Source organism: Thunnus thynnus, chromosome 7, assembly GCF_963924715.1.
Source record: "Thunnus thynnus chromosome 7, fThuThy2.1, whole genome shotgun sequence".
NCBI lineage: Eukaryota > Metazoa > Chordata > Actinopteri > Scombriformes > Scombridae > Thunnus > Thunnus thynnus.
In genome coordinates, this window is record NC_089523.1 from 5723483 (window position 1) to 5748770 (window position 25288).

Genomic DNA, 25288 nt, shown 5'->3' on the forward strand with positions numbered 1-25288 from the left:
GTGTCCATAGCAACCGTCATAGCAACAATAGAAAGCCTGAAAAAACTGACAAACTAAACATCATATACATGCACTGAATGAATATTTCTCACTAGAAATTTCATCAAAATGCATTCATACTGAAACTGGAGAGTTTGTTTTTGCCGAAAGAAACTTGACAGTCACTTGACGTGGACTGCCGTGATACTGGGTTGCAATGGAAGTCTATGGGGACTAAACGGCGTTAAATGACATGTGAAAAGCATAAAATGTGTAGTGATAACGTGCAAAATGACTTAAGAAATTGCTGTGTTATTCATATAATTCATATTCATTTAGTGATACCAGGCTGGCCTCTCTCACTCTCTAAACCCCCTGGTGAGAAATATTCTGTGTGTGAGGTCCCATGGCCAAAGTTCCTCTCTGCATATAAAAACACGGACAGTTCCTTTATGCTAATCCACTTAAAGCCAGACCAGTCGATTGGCACAAAATCCCCCAAATGACTCTGAAACTGTGAGATGCCCTTGTTCTAGGAGTGAAAGACTGATGGCTCTGCATGGGCTGCAGAGAGATGGAAGGGAGACAAACACAGGGAGGAGGAGGAGTGTTTATTTATTTATTTCCATGTGACAAGACAGACTGAGGGATGAAAGGTTCACTTTTTGGTGATAAAGGGGGAGTATGTGAATTAACTCTTCAGGGCGTTGAGTGTGGGCTAATGATACTGTACAGTTGTTTTGAGCACCTTGGAATACTAATGTGACTGTAATGTGTTGTCATAGCGGAGAAGCACTCAATCCAGGCGTAGCGGGCTGTATTTTATAAAAAATGAACCGTATACCCCACAGCACTTTTCTGCTGCCTGGCTGCTATAGATAAGTAAATCAAATGGATTTTCTCCAGCTGTGTATGTCAATTTTGTATCTGTTGGTTTGATTTAGTGGTGCATCAACAAATATGTCAAACTAAAAAGGGATGCACATGGACACATGTTAGGCATGTCAAACATATTAGAGACACACACTCAAAGTGGTGTAACTGTGTGAGCCTCAGCTGGATGAGCTCGGGCAGGATTTCAAATATATTAACCCACTTTAATTGCTTTGCACTGCACGTCAGTTAGCCGAGTTGGCTAGCTGTTGTAGCTTGTGTAAGATGTGTAGATATGAAACTCACGCCGTCTTGTCCACCTCTTCATGGATCTTCTTGACTGATAGCTTGATGTTAAACTTGATGCTGTTGAGGATGTTCTTGAAGTAGGTCTTCTCATCCACATCAAACTGCAAAGCCACAGATATGAGGTAAGTTTATGTGCACCTTTAGTGTATGTATTAGTTGGGTGTTTGTGGAAGTGTGTTAAGTGTTGTGGCCAGACAGAACCACCAAGTCAGCTACTAATTTACTGTTACTTTGTAAATGGTGGTATTCTGTGGCAACTGTAACACAACTTATTTATGATTCAACATCTAACTTGAAAATGAACTTGCAGTAGTTTATTGCACACAGATCGACAATTGGTTTTGTTCACTTGCCAAAGGGATTTAATGTAATACTTTTGCAACATCTCTGTCTTTTAAACTGACAGTAAACACATCATCTTGCTTTTTAAAAAAATCTCTTGCTTGTTTAGTCTCACAGGGCCAGATGTGCCTCTGTCAATATGTGACAAAAATACACATCTGGACAGACTGCTATTTGAAAATTGTGGTAGCAGATGGAGTTTTCGCAGCATCGTCCAACTCTTGAGTCTGTGTACTTGGTAATGTAAGGAGTAGAGCCAGTAATACAGGTGAAGCAACACTCTGCTTATGAATAAAGTTCAGTTGAGTTCAGAGTGAGTGCTGATAGGCGAATTTTGTTACCTCTGGTCAGAGACAGTTGAGCTGTTTCCCTGTTTCCAGTCTTTGTGGTAAGCTAAGCTAACCAGCAGTTGATAGTAGTTTCATATTTACTTTACAGACATGAGAGTGGTACTGATTTTCTCATCTGATTTGTAGACAGCAGATAAGCTTATTTCCCATAAATGTTCTCAAAAACTATTTATTTAAGGTAAGATAAATGCTTCAAAAGCTGGCAGGTTTTTCTCCCACATCAAATTTAATGCAACTGTACTGTAGCAATTGTGAACAGCAGAGTCACCTATTATATACTGTCATCAGCAGTCCAGTGGTGTGTACTAGGGCTCAAGTCCAGTCAAGTTTAACAAATTTTATGAACTGTGTAAATGCAATGCATACACATTAAGGAAGTATATTGATCCTTTACTTAAAGGTACCCTGTGGACTTTTTGACCACTAGTAGTGCTGTGGAGCACTGTTTTTACAAGGATGTAAATGCACATACGTAAGCATACGGGCAACGTGATACACATTCAGCCCAATGGTTCCATACTATTCCACTGACTGATGATAATGCACCAAGAAACGTTGCAGATGAGCTGATAGCTAGCTAGCAAACATGGATGTATGGTAAACAATATAGGTTTTAAAATATTCAAAAATGGATTCCACACATTTGCTAGGCAATTGCAAAGCTGATTTCTTGGAACATTTTGATACCTGCATGTTCACGTGCTAGCACATCATTGCTGATGCATGGCTGCATTTTTTGGCACGTTTCTGCCACCTGTAGATCAGTAGCACATCAGAAATATGCATTGTGTTACCTGTACACCGGTATGCGTGCTCAAAAACAAACATCGCTCCATAGCGCTACTAATGAACAACCAAAAAAAGGCTTGCATCAGCAGCTACTCTGGATTGCAACACGTTTCAAGCTTGGCACTCTTCCTCAAGCAGCATCAAGTCCAATCCAAGCCTTTTTTATGCTCTCCATGTCATTAAAGGCCTTTATCTGGGCACATATTTAGTGTATTCTCACTTTTATGCACAGCTACCCTGCTTTTTTTGTATTATCACTGACCTGTTTGGGAGGTCATTTTCTGTCTTTTACTTGGATTCTTAGTTTCCTTCCACCACTGATGCTAACCAACATAGTTGTCTACAAGTTCAGTGTACAGTTCTCCATCAACAAACTTTTGACTGCATAGTTTTTAGGGCTGGGCTGCCTGTTCCCAGGTTTTGCATGTGCTTCCTGCTCAGATCAACATACTTAATGTATTTTATTATATATATTTGAATGGAGTTGTCAGTGTCTCTTGGGTTAATTCATTCCTGTGCATGATGTATTTTTGCTCCATCTGAATACAATCTCCCAGGATATATGGTAATGCCTGATGGAAAATCATTCTAGAAACAGAGATAGACAGAGGGGGATGCTGGGAAATAGTATTTGTGTGTATGATGTATGGGTACTCGTGTGTGGTGAGGAAGACCGGACAGTGCAGAATGAAATAGGAGGCTCATGACTCACCCCATATTCTTTGTCTATGAGCTCAGGTTTGAGCAGAAAGTCAGGGTATCCTGTCATCACCATCATGTGTTTCAGCTGGGGGGGAAGAGGAGAAGAGGATGATGGAGGGAAAGAGAGGGAGACAAGTAAACCTACCCAACACCACCGTACATCCACTTGCAGTAACTAATAACCACCAATACACACTTGTTTCTGGACCCAGGCGCACAACCATCCGAGCACACACCCATGCATCAACTAATCAAGCAAACCCAATGTAATAGGATTATAGGGAAGCTCTTTATATTCACCATGGCCCTCTAAAAGGATTATAACTTCAGATTGTAAAAGTATTAGAGGGGATATCTTGCAGTGCAGACCCTAAATCAGCACCACAGAGAGATCCGGATTAGGCGATCCTCACTTCTCAATGTCAAGTCCTTGATGTATTCTATCACACACTTCCATCTAACCAAGCAATCAATCAAACCCCCAGAAAGAAAAGAATTGCAAGAAATAATTAAATCCTTTTCAAATACTAATCGGATCTGGCAGGGATTCATGTTCGTGATAGAGGAGCTGAGTTCGTTCTCCGAACCTTTGCTCTGGCAGCTTCCTTGGTGGCCTCATCCATCCAGTCCAGCTCATGCAGCCGGAGGTCCAGGGCGTGCTTTATGTCCTCCACCAGCTCCTGTACCTGGAGGGAGATCACATCATCGGAAGAAGTTTTAAAACCCCTGAAAACATATTTTCTCAATGCGCCTACACTATTTTCAGCTAAAGTTAGAACAGTTTTCGTATTATTTTACATTTCTGTATTTCTTTTTTTTCTCTGTGCTCTTCTCACAGATTTTAAGTAGGTGGAGCTCAGTTGAAAATGTGAAAAAATGTGATGTCACTCCCTTGTGCCAATCAGAATTTAGAAATATTTTAATCTGATGACAGTCGATTGGTTGTTTGGTCACTAAATCTGATCAAACCACACCCACATGGTCTTGAAGAAGCATATTAGCTTTCTTTCTTCAATGTTATACTCTTAATAAATAATGCGTATGTAGTTATAAATATTTAATATCATAGAGAATAACTGAATATTTGAAGCCACATTTTCAGAGTCTTTAACTTGTAGAATCCCCCAAAGCCAAATAATTAAAGGTGTAATTACAGTGTAAGGTCATTTTTGCACAACTCTTTTGAGCAGGGTTGCCTGTGTTACTATAACTAACTGATCATTTGGATTTCTGTTATATTAGATTGCCTACACTGGTGGTTTTTCTGCCAGCTTTGCTGCAGATTTGATCAGTCCATTGTCTTAAATTCAAATTCCCATGTCCAATATCAGATTACTACTGACCGTATGTGCAGCTGAAACACACCATAAAACATAAGCCAGTGCATTCAGCCATCACTGAATTTCACTTTAATTTTAAAAACGTAATGGAGGCATGTTTCTATTTTCCAGCTTTAAGCACCAACACAACTGGAATGGTCCAGCTGACTGAAATGGGATGCTTTAACTTGTAGGGTGATAACCAGCAAATTACTGTATGACATGAATAAAAATTGCCATAAGGCTTGCAACATGTAGAGTACATAGATATCATTATGTGAGTAAGCTACTGAGTTGTCACATTGTCTTTTTTCCTTCTTGGATTGTTTTCAAATTCCTGTAGATCCCATCAATGGTATTTAGAGATCAATTAAAGGGGAACTCTACTGGTTTTACACATCTGAGTCTGTTTACAGGTATTGGGAGTACTACTGCATATTTGAGAAAAGTTGAGCAAGCCTGCTCCCCATCTCAGGTTGAGGCTAGCAGCTTGAAATTACATATGTTACTAGCATAACACACTCAAATCATGTATGTATAATAAGAACTGGATACAGCATCGGAGGCAGGGCCCCGTTCATTCCTATGAAAGTTGTTCAGTAGCAACTTCCCACTGTAAGGAAATTACCCGGATGAAAATATACTGCACACGCTCTATAGACCCTATGTGCCCATACAGCATGCTCACTAGAGACTTCCACTGGCCCAGACGGCTAACTTCCGGTTTAGTCCCCTGCTTACTTGAATGGGGATAAAATGATTAAATCATGCAGCTCTTCTAGACTTTTGAAATGTGATCGGACCGTATGGATCACATTCTGATAGTGAAATGAGTAAATTTGCAAGGGTTGTGACACTCAAAAAATGTATCTTTCAAAATGTAAGTCTATGGAAAGTCTTTTTGGGCCCAATAGCTTCTTGTCATGTGATTACACGGTTTGGCCACTTTGTCAAATGCTTCAAAGGCTGGGACTGTTCCTAGGGGCTTGATTCAAATCTGTACAGTCAAGTGAATCAAGTCAGGTTGCATTGTGGGTAGTTGCAAGGTTTTGACAAAGAAGAAGAATGCATAGAATAAAAAAGACGGTATCTCTGGTTCAACTACATCGTTCCTTTTTTTTTTGCATTCCATCGTTAGGTTAATAATGTTATAGAAGTGCTATGCTAAATCAGTGTGGTACTCTTTAAAGTTATACCTGCTTGCTGCACTGACACTGACTGTTGGCAGTGGACATTAATCATGCCTTGCAGATTTGTACAATATGAATATAATTCATATGGATACTGGGCAGTGCTCCTACATACTTAGATATCCGTGTGGAATGAACAAAAACAAGCATGCAGAAGAATCAGTGTAGATAGCACCAAGTACCTAATATTTAACCAACATTTTTTTTTGCCTAACCTTGAACATACCTTGACCATAGTTTATTTACTTGCCATAACCGCGATCTTATATGAGTATGTAGTTGCCATGCGCAGATGTAGGTAAATGTAGAAAGAAGTAATTCTAAAATATTTTAGCACTGGACATTTAAAATTGTCAGTGAACGTAATACAAGATTTTGCAGAATCGCATGATACCAGTGTCAGGGTTTCAGCAGGGTTGGGGCACGTCTGCTGTCCAAACTTTTAGTTACTTTTGAAGAATTCTCCTGGTGCTTTCTCATTCTATCTCTAAAAGACACCAGGACATGTTATGTCTCTCTATGTTGGTGATTCAGGATAACAAGAAAGGTGATCTTTTTTCTTGACTCTCAGTTTAAGCTCCTGAGACTCATTAATTCCTGTTTATGCTGAGGTAAGCAACATCAGCAAGTCAGTCAAGGCTACACACACGGCCACTGGCTGGTTCACAGGTACACAGGTTCTCCAACCTGTGTGGGCATGCCAACATAGTATAGACTGATGTCTACCGACAGTGGGAAATGATCAGTGTGGACATGGACAATACCAGAAATGCAATAACCCAGCTTGAAGTTTTCCCACATGAGAAGTTGTTGATGGTTTGGATGATTTTTAGATTCTAATGGGATTAGCACCCACTTCATCTTACAAAAACCTGCCATACTCTAGGCTTCATGCTAAAAATCCCTCTTGTCTATTATTTTATTAATCAGAAAGGCTCCACTAGCTTCAAGCCTTATTGAAATTTACACTTTGTATCTTATTGGAATCTTAAATGGAACATTAGAAGCTTGGGAACTTAAATTTCAATTAAGGTACAGTACATAAAAAGTAATTAACACCTAGAACTTGTGTCAGACTTGCATGCTTTATAGTCATGGGCTTTGGCAGCAAGGGAGATTTAGAAGTTTGCAAGAGAAGAAGAAAGGTGGCTCATTGTAAGATGAAGCTTATAGGGTTGACAGTAAGCGTATAAGAAGAAGAAGGGGAGATGATGAAGGGCTTAAAGAAAGAGTATGAGGTTACAGAGGTTAGAAATCCCATTGGAAATCATATCCCCATGTCCTAGAATGGACATGAGACTGAGATAAGAATACATATGGGGGAGGATTAAGGTGAAAGAGAAAGGGACCAAAGGTGATGGAAGGTCAGAGGTGGGGAATTAGTAGTGACTGACCTAAGCAGTGAGCAAAATGGAAATCAAAAGTGGAGTGGATAAGAGCTAGAAACAAGTTATGATTGGCATGGATGGCATTTCCAGATCCCAGTTTGGGAATCAATCAAAATCATCTGGCTGTGTCAAAATACCCAGCTGGAGCCTCACCCCTGCCCCAAGGAGCCAAAGAAAATGATTAAGTAGAAAATAATGATATAGAAACAAGATCAGAAAACAGTTCCAGTGTTGCAACAGTCATGGAAAAGTGTGGGAAAGTTATTATGGGCTCAAATTAGGGTCAAATGTATTGTAGCTGTGTATCACCATATGTGAATATGTGAAAACATTTTGTATGAATACATTCAAATGTGTGAATGTGTAAAAACGTTTTGATCAAATGAATTCAAATGTCTGAATGTGTAAAAAATATCTGAACAAATACATTTAATTTTTGAAAGGAGATCTGTAGCTGTGCATGACATTTTGTGAACAAATGAAAAGTATTTGCACAAATAATCTCTGTGTGTGAATGCATAAAGAAGATTTGCACAAAGGTTTGCAGTTACAAAAAAGGTTTCGCAGTTACAAAAAAGGTTTGCAGTTGCACATCTATCTGTTTGTGGGTGAAAAAAGTTCACACAGAACTCAATTGTATGTGTGAATCCCAAGTTAACAACTACAAATCAAATCTACAAGTACAAATCAAACCTATGGGTACAAGTACTTTTGTCCCACATTTGACACTTCCTCCTGAATAGCCAATGGGGATGCTCAGATTGACATATTAACATATCCAATCAGGAATATCATTTCACTATCCAATCATGGAGCCTTTCTACAGGGTTGTTCTTTTCAGTGTACTGAATCACTAAAATCAGTTCATTAAAAAATTTTGTTCACTGAATCATTCGGTGCTTGACTGGAGCTCCGACTGCGTAGTCCCACTAACTGAACTCAAACATGGCCAAACGGTGTATATTCCTCATGATCTCTGGTGCTACTGGAGCTGAAAACTCTAGAAAAGCCTACCCTAAACCTATATTGTATGATGGTGTATTTTGTGAAGCACCTCGTAATTCTGGTTTGAAAAGCAACACACACACACACACACATTCCGTTCAGTGAGTGTATCCTTATAGCTATCCTCTTTTCAAAACAGTAACTTTATGTGTGTGTGTGTTAAAACATTTGGATTCATTTGATTAAAATGTTATATATAAACATTTTATATGTTTTCACACATTCAGATATGGTGATACACAGCTACAATACATTTGACCCTAATTTGAGCCCATAAGTCATGAAATTTGAAAATATGTTTCCAAAGATTGTGAATGTCTCAGTCAATAAGAAATATTGTTAAATGTTTTCAGTAGTAGGCTACAGTCCTAAAAAAAAAAATTCAAGGCCAAGGTCAGTTTTGTGGATTTTCCTCTTACTGTCTTTGACAGCTGTGTGGTTTCATTATAACTGAGATTCTTTTCCAACTATCTTTTAATGCAGTCACTGGAAATTGCAGATAAATTTCTCATTACTGTATTTTTTTTTTTTTGGTTTAGTAAGTAGTGATGGAAACATCTTCATTAAATAAGTCATGACAGATCAGGCAGTTACAGCTTGACACGGTTCAATCTCACTGCAAAACTCCTGTTCAAAATTGGCTCTGTCCACTACAGTCTTTAAAATGTTGTATGAGTTGTTGTTGTATGTGTTAAATCTCCCATGTAGTCAGTAAATTGTGTATTACATTGTTAAATGCTTTCAATAATAGGCTACAACAGTCAGTTCCTGTGAAATGTACCCCAGTTTCACTTTGGCAGACATAAAATCAGTACTTGTATCCAAGAATCTCCCAAAAATAACCAATAGATAGCACTGTTTGAATAATATAAACACTGAAGCACATACAGTGTATTAATAAACTTCAGTGTTGATGGTGTTATATTAGATTTGTTTCTGGCTTTAGAATATGACCAGATGCATTTCTTTTTTGGCTAACTTGCCAACTATAATTTGTTGTTATTTTTTAATCATTGTAGTTACATGTTCAGAAAGCCAGTTTATTTGCACTGATACAAGAGGAATCTCATGCAACAAAGTTGTGCTTCCTGACCCAAATCCAACGAATCCCAACAAAGTATTTAGCCTCTGGTCAGGTTCAGATCATTTGTAAAGCTCATGGCTTCAGCTTGGTTTTGCGTTTGTTATTTTCAAATGTAATTTATTGAGCAATTTCTCTCATTCTCTCCGACTGTGCCAATATCCATTTGAGTCATGTGTTGCATGTAGATATGCAATGCCCAGAAGAGGCAAAGAGAGTGTAGCCAATGTGTTGCATTAGCTGGCAAAAATAAAGCCACTGGTCAGTTTTGGGTCTCAGATTTGGCAGTACCAGTTGGGTTTTGGGGGATTAAGGTTTTAAAGACACAGACACAAGTCAGGTATGGGTCTTAGTTGTGGTCCTGTGCAGAACTATATGTGCAATTCACATTTTAATCTTTGAAATTTCAAAAGTTCACTTCAAATTTACTGGAGAGATGAGTGGAATTTAGCTACTGTTTAGTACAGTTAATGAATATGAGTGAATGAATATATGTTTTTTGAAAACAAGACAAAAATAAAGCTTTCATCCATCCATCCATCCATTCATGCACCCATTATCCCTCTGTCCCAACAAGCAGCCATCACCACCACCTCTCCATCTCCACCCTTACCTTAGCTTTACTCTGTGAGGAGAAGTGCTGCTGGACGAACAGGGCTCCAAGGGCCATGCCAAAGTGTTTGTTGGCCTGGGTGAGGCAGAGCCTGCCCAGCTCCAGCTGCTGCTCAGTGCCGTCAATCTCCCGAGAAAACTCATGGATGGTGCTGCGGAAGGCCGTGGACAGATGTTCGCTGAGCGCTGCCACAATGCGCCACAGCATATAGTTATGTAGAACCCTAGGATGGAGGATATAAGAGGAATTGGTTAATTACCCTCATATTTTAAGATGCTGTTACTCGTATGGGCTTTGTCCCAAAAAACTGGTTGTGTTTTGTTAACAAACAGCTCCACAGAGGATGATTAAATAAAGCACAAGAAAGGGCATCTGCTATAGTACAAAGCTAAAAGAACCCATCCTAGTGCTATACACAACCCTTTATGTTAGGCTGCAGCTCTCTTCCTCTTGTGTTCTCTTTAAGTTAAGTGACATCTACTGTGTCTAACTGTAATCTTGTTCCATCTGGCACAAACTTTCTGTTTTTCCATCTGCCCTCTGAGCCTCTTAAGAGCCAGAAAAGTAAGAAAGAAAACAAGAGCGAGACAGTGATGGAGAGCAAATAGTGAGGAGTCAAGAGGACCCAGCAGTTAGAGAGTGACTCCCTCCAATCCAGAGTGACTCACAGTGGAGAGGCAGCAGAGGGGTGAGCAAAATGTTGCGCAGGAGGAGAGAAAATGGATCATTCATTTATGTATTCAAGCTGTGTCTTCTCCCTCAGACGATAGAGTGCTGGTGTGTCCTCGTGCCCCCACTGGGTGCGCACATTTAATCTGCCCTGGGGGGACAAATGCCCCCCTCTCCCACTGTGAGGCTCCATATGAACCTGGAGGCATGTTGTTGTTGTTTCCTCCTGTTTTTTTGTTTTTTTTAATTTTTCCCTGTGCATGACAGATATTAAATCAAAAGCGCCTTGGCAACAGCACCCTGAAGGTCCCGCCAACAAAGCACTTGTGAAGTGAATTTAATTGACGGGAAAAGGGGGAAGAAGGCAGGGGGTGGGCTAAGGGAGAGGGAGGGTAAATAAATGAATGAGAGACTCAGGTGGTGTCCTTGATCATTAGTATCGTCAACTAATCAACATGTGTTACAGGTGTGGCTGTTTCGCTTGATTAGCTGATTTGTGTTTCACTTATTTTGTTGTCAGCTGATTGGTGCAGAGGAATTGTTTGTATGGAAAGGTGTGAGTTTATGCATATACGTGTGTATGGCATATCCGTTTGGGAGTGTGTGCCCAGAAGTGCAGCTACATGTTTGGAAGTCATCTATATGATAATGGCAACACTGAAGCATTTCTCTGCTGATGTGTTGAGGAGTGGGGTGAGATGAGCAACGTTTTCCTTGAGGCAGCTTTGAAGAAAAGTAATGAGTGTAATCTCTTAGAGTAATCTAGTTGAGTAAAATGGCATAATCCACAATGAGGTGTTTAGTCATTAAAAAACAAACTCGGCAGTGTGCATTATTTTTCATAATCGTACAGGTCAGAGTGACTTCTAGTGACCGTTGTCTCTGAGAAGCAAAGTGGATGTTATGTTGTTTTAGTGTGTATAAACGGTGGAATGTATCTAAGTACATTTATTCAAATTTTTATAATTCTACTTCACTGCATTTTAGAGAGTATAAGTATTATACTTTTTACTCTACTACATTTACCTCACAGCCCTAATTACTAGTTGCTTTATACAGTAACTTTTTACATGGAAACTGTATCAGAATCTTATAAAATATGATCCACTGTTATAAAGTACCCAATAGCATGTTAAATAGTTAATAATTAGCTCCACTTCCACCAGAGGCAACATTAAAATGTTGCTTACATGTTAAGCATGACTGTGATCTTTTCCTAACCTTAAATAAGTGGTTCTTGTTGCCTAAAGCAAGTCTTAAATAAAAGACTTAAAATCTTAATGCAATACTCTTATGCTGTATGTTGGCTGAAGAATTATTGGTGGCTGTAGTCATTCCTCCTCTCCATATTGGCCATAAAGAGATCCCTTTGGAGGGCTATTACACTGTGAGAAATGGGGGACGAAATCCACAATTCTCCCTCTGTGCAAAAATTCATTCTTACATTCAGCCGAAGATTGAGTTAGCAAACTAAGTTGGTATCTTCCAAAGTTATGCTTATTTTACTACAAAATTTCCTTTTTGTGTCAAAGGAATACATCTTGGTAGCATGTTTGGTAGGTTTGCTAATGGGACAACAAACATACTTTTTGACTGCCAGTACGAAAATATCCACTTGATTTGGCTAACCCAAACTGCTAACGCCTCATGTTAGCTTCAACTGAACTTAAGAATTTATAGTTGCACATGACCTATATAGATTTTGTACCATATCTCTTAGTGTTGCCACTCTACAAAGGCATCACTCAATAGACAGTATGGAGAGGAGGGATGATTACAGTGGCCAATACCTGTTTCAGTGTAATATGGCATGTAGAGTGTTGTGTTAAGATAGACTTGAAAAAAACTTGGTACTTACAAATCATTTTTGTCATATGCATTTTGGAGGCCTAGATTAGGGGCACCAGATTTACTCACATGCACTGATGGTCTACGTCTATATTCTAGTTAACGGCACTGGCCATGACTTGCTCTTAAACCATGGCAAGAGGAATTTAAACAGTGAACATATATTTTTATAAATTATTGTTATTCCAATATTAAATTAATTAACATAATAGTCAAACTAAAACAACATATTAAACATACAAACAACAACATCTTCATTGAACTTGTAAAACTATGTTGCCCCCCCCCCTTGAGCAATGCTGAGAAAAATCTGGCCCATGGTTTAACCTAACTAACGACTCCCGCATTAAAACATTGTTCTTTCATACTATCTTTGTCAATCTTTTGATTAAATGTTTATTTACTGTTATAGTACCTAGGAGAAGCTGTAGTCTAGTAACAGCTGAAATGAGGAAACTTCCAGATATGAGTAGTAAAGAATCACTTAACACCAGGCTGAACAGCAGTATTTCACTGCCCTCTCTGGTTACAAGTTTCAACCTGTAACCACACCCAACAGTGATGTCACGGTGTACTCACAAACCCTGGAGTACACTTCTACATCACTGCAGCAAGGTGCAGTTACACCACTAGAGGTCAGCAAAAACCATTTCCACTGATGTTAAGTTGCTCTTTAAGGTGGAATAGTAATGAAGCTGCACAAAATGATGCACACCCTCTGACCAAGTATCAGGTTATTTAAAAATGTGAATCACCTAACAGTTTAGAGCTAACATCATGCTAGCATTTTGAGTTTATACTGTAATACTAATTAACTACTAACTTTCTTCTCACAGTTACTTGTCTATAATTAATTTGATGTGGGACCCAAATCTCCCTCTACATAAAAACTTCACTGAAAATGGCAACAAACGTTTTTTCTACACTTTTGAAACTTTGCATCACACGGTGACTAAAATGGACTCTTTCAAAACATGTAACATTGTATAACACCAATTTGTCTTTGGCTTCCTGGAAGCTTCCTACAGGGTCAAATCTCCCCACTCTTCCCTACACGGCCACACATGTATAGGTCAGCATGTGCTTTATGCAGTAATGGAGTCACAGTGGAGCTAAATGAAAGCACAGGGCCTGTAAGTGACAGTGCTGTACAGATCAAGCAGTAGGTCTTAATCACTGGAGGACTGAGTGAAGGCTCATTAGCTGAATGGATTTTAATGGGGCTAGTTAGGGAGATGAAAAGACACTGTCCCCGTGCACTGCATCAACACATTACCAAAGGTAATGACCCTGCAGGTAATGAGGGAAGGAGGGCCTCCTCTATTCCAAACTTCACTAGAATTACACGGTATTTTCAGACAAGGTAAGGAGAAAATTCTCTAGTTTGATCGTTTATATGTTAAATATTAAACTGGAAGTGGAATAATGGGAGATAAAACAGGAAGACTAAGCACACAAGCTTTGAAATGCATATATTTTCAGCTCAGGTGGCCTTTATGGCAAGCAAACCTTGACTATAGTGCCATGAAATCCACTACTTGGTGAACCACTTCATCTGACAATACTTTACAACTACCTTCAGTGCGTATTTTTAAAAGCAGTGGACCGAGCAGGAAGTGAACCCTTGACTGCTGCCGTCTCACTTCTATGGGTTACTCATAAACACACATATATTGTACATAAAATCGCACAAAATAATACACCCTTCCGCACAGAAGCCAGGGGACACTCCTTCAAATTGCATGGCCTAAAACAATACAAAAATAACACACACTAGCTTCCCATGCTCACACACATACCCCGGAGAGTGACGGATGAACGGAAGGAGCAGACGGAGGGAGAGCGGCAGTGAGGGGAGAGTGTGTGTGAGAGAGACGCTGGTGTTGTCATTATGCTTTCCCCTTCATTGGAGGCCTGCTCATCTGGCTAATGGGATTGGCTGCAGTCACCGCAGTGCATAGGGACTGCACACACACACACACACATATGTACGCACACACAGGGATGTAGAGAAAGAAAGAAAGAAGAAAAGATGTATTGAGAATGAGGAGACAGTGGTGTGACTGCTCTTGTCAGTAGGCTTCTATGATGGGGAAGACATCAATGTGAGAACATGAAAGAAAAAACAATGAAGAGAAGGACTTGGTCAATAGATGTCTATACAGATGGGGGAGTGTGCATTGTCACTGATGGAGGGATTGTGAAATCGACAGAGAAAATGAGACTGCAATGGATAGACTGAGTTGTCAATAACAACTTTAAACCAATGAGAGCCAAGAAGAGGGGAGGAGAATAGAAATGGTGCAAAGAAGGAAAATGTTGAGTATTATCAGGAAGAGTCACAGAACAAAGCAACAAAGAAAAAATAAGAAAGGAATATGTGAAGAAGACAGCACAGTAGAAGGAAACATGATTCATTCAGATTTACACACCCACTCTGTCATCCTGAAACACACAGCTGTCTAACAGCTGTGTGTTCTCTTGACTTGTTTGTCACCTTTTCACCTCTCAGAGAAGAGCTTCACACTGCTTCACCACTTTGACATGAATCCAAACTTCCTTGTGTTTCTGTGTGTTTGCATCTGTATTCATAAGAATGTCAGCCTGTACCAACCTCTTCAACTGTGTTATATCTGCAAGTGTACTCTTGGAGTGTGTGTGTGTGTGTGTGTGTGTGTGTGTGTGACAGAATCCAGCAGAGTATAATAGAGTACAAAAAAGTTTTTCTGTGGTCCATTAGCGGCCTTGAGAGGAACAAAACCTCCTCTGCATCTGCTCCACTGGACAATGATAAAATGGGCCAACACCTCTGCCACGACCTCTGACTCCCACCATATGAAGCCAAACAATAGGACTGTGTGTGTATGTGTGTGTGTGTGTGTGTGTGTTTGCTTTCTGGGCTCATACCGTCTTTGTGGTTAGATGTGCAGGAGTGCTGTAAGAAATTAAAAATGGAATTATTCTGTAAGTTTTTTGCATATTCCATGATAACTGCAAGCCTTGTTCAGCTGGATTAGCAGGTTTATCATTCCTGCTTTATCAAACACATGGTACTCACTCACTGGTACTGTAGCAAATATCAACCCTCCATATCCTACATTAAGGAAAATTAAAGAAATTGGACAGAAGTTCAAGTAATGCTTTCAAAGCAGAGAGAGGTGTATTTAAGGAAATTCAAATATCCTGTGTTGACTGACCTTGAACACAACTGCCAAATATGAACAAAAGAGATGAATTATGTTATTTTAGTTGCCATTATGTCGTTCTATTTTTGGTTATGCTTGCAGCATGGCTCTAGGGATGGCAATGTTGGTTTGTTGGTCAGTCAGTCAACCGCTTTCATCCAGATTGAAATATTGGTATGAAATTTTGCACAGACATTCATGTTCCTAAAAGGATGTAGCCTAATAGCTTTGGTGATCCCCCAACTTATCATCTAGCACTGCCTGTAAATTGACATTTGTGGTTTTGACTAGTGAAATAAGTCAACAAATAATGGATGGGTTGCCATGAAATTTGGTTCAGACATCATGTCCCACAGAGGATGAATTGTTATGTACTTTAGTGATCTCTTAACTTTTCGTCTCGCGCCACCATCAGGTCAATATTTTCATAATCTGATATGTTGCTTTATGACCAAATACTTGAAAAACTAAAGACTTTCCCATCTACCTCTGTTGAACTTTGTGTTTTAACAATTAGCAAATGTTAGCATGCTGACGTGCTAAACAAATATGATCAACACAGTGAACTTAATACCTGCTAAAGAACAACACAAAGTATCGATAAAAGGAAAATGCAATAATAATAATTTCCAGACATTTTGTACAGATTTGTGCAACGTTTGGATGGAAACTTGACTGATATCAAAAATATAATACCATTATTAATATTGAAATGATGTATATGAGGTGGTTAACATATAATTCTATAATATATAGCTATCAAACAGAAGAATCAATAGAAGAAGACAGTATTTTATTTTTTTTGTCTTTTTTTTCTGACAGGATTTTACACAGTCAGGTTCAAATTCCTGGTGTTATCCCAGTGTGAGTGCTAACTTCAGTTTCTTGGTGTCTGTATTTATTTATGTGTATGTGACTTTTTGCTTGCAACAAGCTGTGTAACTGTCAAATAACAGTCAGCAGTGGAGAGACCCCTTGATGTGAGGAACCGGTACATTTTTAAAGAAGTTCTCATAAGCTATGCTAATGAGCAACACCCCTCAGGAAATGGAATAGATCTATTCCTCCATTAGGATGTGTGACTCTGTGTGTGTGTGTGTGTGTGTGTGTGTGTGTGTGTGTGTGTGTGTGTTTGTGTGTGTGTGTGTGTGTGTGTGTGTATGAACTAGCAATGCCAATCTTTGTTTAAACTGTGATAATGAACTTCCTGAGAAACAGAAACCTGCAGATGGACTGAAGGTGGGAGGTAGAGCTGCCGCAGATACAGCATTACCGCAGTAACGTAATCACGTCACGCCCACTGCAGAGTCAAGCTGATCGCCGCTTCACCACTGAGCGAGCGGCTCAAGTGATGGGACATTAGTTATTCTCTCAGGCTTTCCATAAAAAATGACGTGCCGTCTGAATGCCGACCAATATTCCCGCTGCAAAGTCGGCCTCATGCAGACAAAACTGGAATAAAGATAAACATTTAGACTATAGAGGCTATAAAAACAGACTGCTACTACAGGAATAAATGCATTTGAAAAGTTTAATTGGTCTGAATATAAGGCAGGTTTTTTTTTTCCTGGAGATACATCTGAAAAAGTGGGGTTGTCTTATATTCGGGGTCTAGACAATTACGTGTTCACAATGTCAGTTCTTCTTTTTGAATGGATGAAATACTGATGTAAAACCGTCTCCTACATGGAGTGTTGCATTATGGGTTGTTTGTAGCATTAATGTTGCTAGGCTAGCAAGTGTCTTAAAGTCTGTTTATAGTGAGCGTGTTAGAGTCAGTCAGCACTAAAAGTGTTTGGTTAGTCCAGTTTAACCTGCAGGAGTTTTTGACTTGGCTTGTGTAATGTGTTTTTCTGCCATGGAGGAAATAAATTCATAACGAGTGAAAACGAGTCCAAAGCTTCTACCAACATCTCTGCTGCAGAAACGAATATGTCAAGCTGCCAAATACCACTGAGTCAGAAAGTTACAGACAGAGGTTAAAGAGTTCAAACCGTTACCTCCCACTGTCACTGTATAAAATAATGAAGAATGAAATGAAATGACAAAAATGTAGATAAAAAATTACAACATTTTTGATAATTATAGATTATGATTTAAGAAAATAAAAAAAAGTTCAGCTTTTCAAAAGATTATGAGTTGGTCATTTTGATTTCCCAACAGTAAATAGTAACTTTTTGACCGTCTCCTTCATTTGACTAAGAAAGTCACAACCCATTATCTTATATTCATGACTTAGTATGTCATATGTTTGATTTAGTAAGTCAAAATGTAGCCTTACAGGCAAAACACTGGTGACATATGACATACATCAAAACACCCACACCCTTTGTTTTCTATTTAAGCCTGTTCACCAGCTGTGCTGCTTGTCATCATTACAGGTTTAGGTTCATGAAATCATCAGAATGCACCACTGTCCTATTTCCCAGCATTAGCTTTCGTCAACTCTTTAGAAAAGTAGCAATTTTATCATATTCCTCCCCATATTGGCACATGGCTAATGTACCTCGACTGTTCTGTATGTATAATGTGTGACATGGCTGATTTGTGGTGCACTCTATTAATTAATACTTCTAAGTTTGACTTGGTAAGTCAAAAGTCCGTCTCATCATCTTAGAATTTTGATTTACAAAGTCATGATTTTGATGTATTTTTATCATTTCTGACATTTCATCACTTTTTTCTCTGGCAGAAATTTGCTTCCGTACATCTGAGGTCACCAATGTGAAAAATAAACTAGTGCACTTTAAAAGATGTATTTACTTTTCTTAACTTTCTTTGCAATTTTACAAACTGCAGATCTTAGAGTGTTATTTACTTAATCATGTATTTGTTTATTGTCATCTTAGCTTGTTATTTTTAACCAACAGTGCAAACTCAGACAAGTTTACTTTTATAGTCATAAGCTGAAAATATGACAGGGATTTGATTCCACAACTCAGAAAAGAGAAGTTAATTTAAACTTTCAGACTGTAGCTCCACACTGAGGCCCAAATCAGCCAATCTTTATAACTGACTGAGCGAATGAGTGATAAAAGAGAGAGAAGACAGGATGTCAGATAGACACAGGTGGAGGATGATGGGAACAAAAGACAGGGAGAGAGAGGATGATTGAATCATAGTGTAGAATCTATTACAAAAGCCATCAGGGGGGATGGACAGACAGCTCAAAGAGAAGATTGATAAACAACACAGATGAGACAGAGCATCAAACCTAGCTTCTGCAACCTGAGGAGAAGTGAACCTGGGCTAATGGATTTGACAGCAGCAATGGTAACCATTACAAAGAAGATTATAGATCCCTTAATGATATGACCCTCATTCAATGAGTATGCATGTTGCAGTGCTGTGATTAAAAACTGCATTTCACAAAGAAGGGAGAGCAGGAGGAGGCCAGATAAAAAGAGATCAAGAACAGTACATGTGGTAGAAAATATGATATGGAAGAGATGTAACACTGTTGGGAGCTGAGCTAAATCACTGCAGAAAAGATCCTATCGTTTGTTGTGGCTGATACAATGAAACAGTGTGAAACACTGAAGAAGTTAGAATTGAAAAATAACCCTTATATCTTGTAAAAATGCAAATGGAGAAGGAAAATAACCAAAAGCTAGCATAAAGGAATAAAATCCTTCTTAAGTAACGGCCAAGAACAATTCTGCAAGGGTTAGGGTTACTGACTGATTGAAATAGGTTTATGTTAAGCACTGGAGGAGGAAAAGTTCATGTTCTGTCTCAGTAATACTGCTCACCACCTTACCAAGGCACTGGGGTAATGGTGATTATTTTTAACTAAGCCACATTGTGTGTCATTGAATCAAAATTGGTATTTACTTTATAGCATGAGGGAAGATTGCTTTGCAGCACAGCAATTCTTCCAGAAGAAGTGAAGCTAAAGCATTATATCCTTTGTGATAGGTAGGAATCAGTTCGCCACCCACACTTCTGATTTCTGCAATTGGAGTTAAAATGTTGCCCCTAGCAACTGCTACCTAAGCTTCCATGTCAACTGAAAATGATGTTTGTGGGATGGATTCGTCAGTCGCTACTCATTGCTTAGGCCAAAACAATAAAACACTTCCCCCTCTTAGTGATGAATTGGCTAACATGAACACAGCGCAAGGCTAGATGAGGTAGCAGTGAGGTTTCTGGGAAATGTGGTCATTCTGAGAAACACTTGTTCTGACTCTTATTGTGGCTCAACGGCTATAGCTAGCTCAACGCCCATACAGCTGAACAAATACCTGCTGCCAATGATCAATCCTATCATATAGTTTTTAAATGCATTAATGGATAACTTAATCTGAGAGCTGTCTCAGTAAAATTGACGCAAATTTGAATTTTTGTTGATTTGGCAATGTCATCCAGCTCTGATAAGGTGAATTTGCTGTGTTTTGATTGATTCATTCACATAACTTTTGTATGGTTGATCAACACTTTGCTAGGGTTGCCCGTGAAGCCCCTGACCTGCATAAAATCTAGCAGCATACAACAAAAATAGTGACAGAAGGCAATAAAATGACCAACATTGAATGTAGCCATAATGTCATGAACTGGCGAGTCATGAAATTACCAAAATATCTGAATAGGTTATGCGGCTATACAGACAGACATGTATCCAGTCTCAGACATAAATGACAAGCAAGTAATGTAACCGCCAGTCATGCAGCCAGTCAGCCATGCATGAGGGCTGAATGCTGTTGTGTATTTGTGTAGAGCACAGTGACTATTGGCGAGCTGTCAGTGGCTGTAACACACATCCTGACGTGTAGCAGCCCTCTAAGGCCTCCCCTGGAGTCTGTCAAGAGGAAGAGGGGAAAAGAATGTGCGTGTGTGTGTGTGTGTGTTTCTGTTCATGTGTGTCTGACTGAGTCTGCAGGTGGTAGGAAGGTGTGGGTGTAGATCAATAATAATCAGCTGCAGTAGAACTGGAAGTTCACCCAACAGTGACTCACCTCCAACAAACACACTCAAATGTGCACACAAATACATGCACAGCAGCACTCAAAAACCAATCCATACACCTCGTGACACTGCGTTGTAGCCCAGACTACAGTGACAGCCCTAAACCAAAGGCAATACACACACACACACACACACACAAACACACAGAACAACCTCAAACAAAAGCGCTTACTCACGCTCGAAAAGTACCAACTCAAAAATGCATACGTCTAATTTCATCGATTTTCCATACACCTCTGCGCCCTCATCTTTCTCTCCCCTCTCCTCTACACACCCCTAACCCTCTGCCCGTTCTCTTGTTCTTTACCTCTTTGAAGTGTTCTTGATGATGTCAGAGACTTTCTGTATGTAGTCAGTGGCGAGCACCACGATCTCTTCGTCTTCTGAGAAGTTGTCGTGGAAGATTCTGTCCAGCAAGCGTTTCCAATGAAGCTGTGGTGAGACGGGGAATGATACTGTGTTAGATTTTAAAAACATCATGCAGGTTATCTTCTAAAACAACAAACAAACAATATATTTCTATTATACACAATTATGTTTTTTTTAATTGTTAAATACACAATAGTTTTACCTGTGCAGGTTTTTAAAAAGCTAGTGAAATGAAACTATTTGAGAAGGCACTCTATCTCAGAACTCACTCAGATAAACTGTGACAAGGGATTGTGACTAGACACTACTTTACTTTAAAGGATAAAGCCTGGATTATTATATTTTTTCTTTCCTATAAAAAGACCAAAATCAACAGTGTGCTGGCCCATTTCTCAATACTTAATGACTTCTCTACCCTGTCTGTGGCTCTCAGCTTTAATTCCTCTTTGTCTGTTTTCCTCTATTTCTTCTATTCTTTGTCTAGTTGTTTTTCCTAAGGTTAAAGCTTTAAAAATGAGTCACAAATATAGTTTCATTTTTGAAAATAACATTTTTGAAAAGAGCTGGGCACTGTAGCTTTTAGCAAATGTTACTAAAACAGGAGTAAATTGTGCATTTGTTAGGGACTATTTTGAGCTGTGGATTAATACACGTTTGTTGTTTTCGTGAGTATTTACAGCAGCAGGACAGCATGTGTGGGATTGAGTCAAAATAAACTACAGTCATGCTGAATCATAATGAAGGAACATGTCACCCAGTGCAACAGTGGAGCTCTACGGCACAGAGGACTTTGGATACATAAACAATACGTGTTAGGATCAATTAAATGTTGGTTTTGGTCTTTTTCATGGAATTTGTTAGCAAGCAGAAAATATAGAATATCACCTGACATATGCTGAAACAGTATGTCACTCTGCATAAACTGTAAGCATAATATCATTCGTGAAGTCTGTAAAACTCATGATATAAAGTCAAATTCTGCTACTGATGCTGGCAACGCTTAACATTAAAGACATTGCACACACACATTGCACTTGACAAACACACACAGGTGTTGTCACATTGTCTGATCAGACCTCAGCATACAACCTGTGCAGAGATCTAATTAGCCCAAATATATGACACCTATGTAGCTGCGCAGAGCCTGCAACTGTACTTCACTATATCTGCTTCAGATGCTAACCAGTTATAGTCCTGTCACTGTATTGTCTGTACTGTGTGTGTGTGGCTCTACAGTAAATACAGAATATCACCAACTTTATCCTTCAAAGGTGTTTTTGCTCATTCAGTTTATATGTTATATGACATAGTCATTATACTGTATGTGTTGCCCTGACATATACACATATTCTTTTGTTCTGGATAAGACTCTTCAGAAATACCATCATTTCACATGTGAGTAGTAACATAGCTGTTCTAAGAGATGTTTAATGAAAAAAAAAAAAAATTGAAATAGAATTTTTTCCAATACAGCACAAATATCTGTAACTGTATATATGAATGGATAGGGACATGTTGATAGGACATTCTGAGCCTTAGTAATGTCAAAAAATGTATTGATAATGCCAAATGAACAGAATACAGTGAATACAGTTTGCTCCTCATCACTTCAGGTTTACACACAGTAATGGATGCAGATGTAAAGAGATTGACTGGGTTACTTTAAATGGAGAAAAAGTTAGAAATTTGATGATTATAAACCAAGTTCTCAAGTATTAATCCTTTTTTTCTCTAATTTCAAAGTGAATTTACTAATTCTTATCCTTCACAGATATATTTTTGCTGATTTTACACAGTGTGGATAATGTCTGTGTGTTCTGGTTTGACAAAGTTATGATTTTGAGATTAAAGGGTATGAATCTTCATGCAAATTGCGTCCCTCATGTGCAAAGGATTAAAGAAAAACCACCAGGGGTTTTACATGGGTTGCATTTGTACTCCAGATCCAATTTAAATCAAATAATTAGCAGCAGCGCAGTGAGGCTGTTTAGCAGTGTTCTGTCTTTCTCCGGTTGAAACTTCAACCTGTAATCTGCTTCTTTCCATGTCCTCCTTTTTCTTGTCAGTGTCTCTTTTACCCCTTTCATTCACATTCACATGTTTAAACATGTTTCCTTTTCTTTCTTTCTTTTTTTGGCTGGGTGGCTTTATCTTTTCTCTTCCTTCCATTCCTCATCCATCCCTCCCTCAGCCATGAAACATCATGAGGATTCTCTGTCAGTGTTCCTGCTGCTTCAGGGGAGAGCCTCCTCCTCCTCCTCCTTCTTCTCTCTCTCTCCCTCCCTCTGTTATCTCCAGTGTCTTCCTGTCTCCTCTTCCCTCCCTCAATCATTTCCAGCACCCCCCCATGTCTCCTCATTTTCTCCTTTTCTCTCTACCTACTTCTTTCATTTCGTCCCTCAATCTCCCCGTCTACCCCTGCAGGGCGGACAGCTTTTGTATGTCACTTAGGCCCCAATATATGTGTGTGTGCGTGCGTAGAGCTCCACCACTCCCTCCCTCCCATAACACACACTCACACCCTCCCCTACCGCGCTCGCCACACTACTTAAAATGCTCAGTTGGAGTTCAAATCTTAACCCATCACGTCTGCTTCCACTAAAAATGGATGTGCTCGTACTTGTAAATGAAGTGTGTGTGAGTGTGTGCGTGCAGTACTCACATCAGGAGCGATTCGCTGTAGATGCCTGAGGGTGATGCGGTTATACATGGTGCTGATGTCCTTTCTTTGGTCATCATATTCTGACACAGTGATCTGGAGAGAGGAGATTTTACTCAACACTGCACACACACACACACACACACACACACACACACACACACACACACACACGCATGCACATGTGCACATAAACACGCAATCAGCTCACGTTGGCCAGACGCGTCTCCAGCTCTATAATTTCCTTGGACTTCTGCGTGGCATCTTGAGCTCCCAGCATGCTCAGCAAGCGCTCCATCAGGGCCTTGTACGCCGCCAAGATCTGAGAGGCACAATGACATCAGCACTAATAGACAGGAGGCGACATCATCAGTAATGACCGGTGACAGGGTGACATGTGGCAAAGTGGACAGGATAACAAAAGCACAGCGGGTGACAGAGGAAAACAGGTGGATTGATGAAGACGAATCAATGGGACAGACGGAGGAAGGGAGGAGTGAGAGCAAAGAGAGGGAAGAAAAGCATGATATAGGAAAGAAAGGGAGAGCATGGATGGAAGGATAGATGTAGTAAAACAGGAAGTGAGAGAAGAAGGGAGGAAAAAGAGGAAAACGTGGAGAAAAGGATGATGGGAAGGAGGGAAAGAATGGGAGGAGTGAGGTTGAGAGAAGTGAGGGAAGGAGTCAAAGAAGTGTTTACCTTCACACTGTCCTCGTCCTGTCCCAGGTAGAGGCTTCTTTCAGGCAGTGTGAGCCCCTCCTGATCAATCTGCACACACACACACACACACACACACACACACACACAGAGGGACAGAGAGAGAGAGAGAGACAAAGGCTCTTATTAAATATTTTCTGGTATGTGATCACATATGTTTTGCTAAGCTGCCAGCAGATGGACTTTCGAAGGTTATTTAATATTATAATAATCGACAATAAGGCCATTAATTACAAGCCATTAAACATATGCTAAATATATGAATTAATCATTACATTGAATTACTAAATCATATCCACACTTAGATTCATTTTGTGTGTCAAGCTGATTTTCGTCTAATGGGTTGAGAACATACTCAGGATTTTTAAGCTAAACAAAACAACTATAAAGGCCATTTGATTATCTGAAAAAAGACACTGTCACAAAGCTGAAAGCAGGGCTGTTTTTATCAACTCATTGAAAATTGACATAAATTTTCGTTTTCACAGGCCAGCGACAATACTGGATGTTTGTCCCTGACAACAGTTAGTGGTCTGTTAGTGAGAAAACCTGTAATTAAACTGCTTCTAAGATAAAATATTCTAAACTCATTTACTAGCTTTTTTCTGGAGCTTTCAATCACATCTCACAAGCTTTTTCAACAAATGGAACTGGCTAAGGTATCATAACCATACCCTGTATATAAAGATGGACGTATCGAGGTGTGACGTTACCCATTGGTTTGCACTGGAGCCGGTTTGAAGCTCAAAGTTGCAGCCTATGGTCAGAGCCAGGACCTCCATATAAGGAGTGCGGGGCGTTGCCTTTCACTGTCCAGAAACACACCCGGCTACCTCGGAGGAGTGCTGCACGTGAGCTAATGTTAGCTACTTTAGCTAAATTATGCTAACATGGCAGGTATCTTAATCAAGTAACATTAAACTTATATTGCAACAA

General features: G+C 39.5%; 2 protein-coding genes across 3 annotated transcripts in view; one reads left to right on the forward strand and one right to left on the reverse strand.

The window, feature by feature from the left end:
* ccdc150 (coiled-coil domain containing 150) overlaps positions 1 to 25288 on the forward strand; it is a 117861-nt gene that overhangs the window by 29621 nt on the left and 62952 nt on the right. The gene's annotated exons all lie outside the window — the stretch shown is intronic.
* Positions 1 to 25288, reverse strand: part of LOC137185685 (endothelin-converting enzyme-like 1) — a 45726-nt gene that overhangs the window by 13065 nt on the left and 7373 nt on the right. Inside the window, exons 3-10 of the mRNA XM_067593989.1 lie at positions 24335 to 24403; positions 23847 to 23957; positions 23639 to 23731; positions 20915 to 21039; positions 9941 to 10163; positions 3932 to 4030; positions 3355 to 3429; positions 1159 to 1262 (exon numbers count right to left, since the gene is read on the reverse strand). Coding sequence (XP_067450090.1) covers positions 1159 to 1262; positions 3355 to 3429; positions 3932 to 4030; positions 9941 to 10163; positions 20915 to 21039; positions 23639 to 23731; positions 23847 to 23957; positions 24335 to 24403 — 899 coding nt within the window. The remainder of the gene's footprint in view (positions 1 to 1158; positions 1263 to 3354; positions 3430 to 3931; positions 4031 to 9940; positions 10164 to 20914; positions 21040 to 23638; positions 23732 to 23846; positions 23958 to 24334; positions 24404 to 25288) is intronic.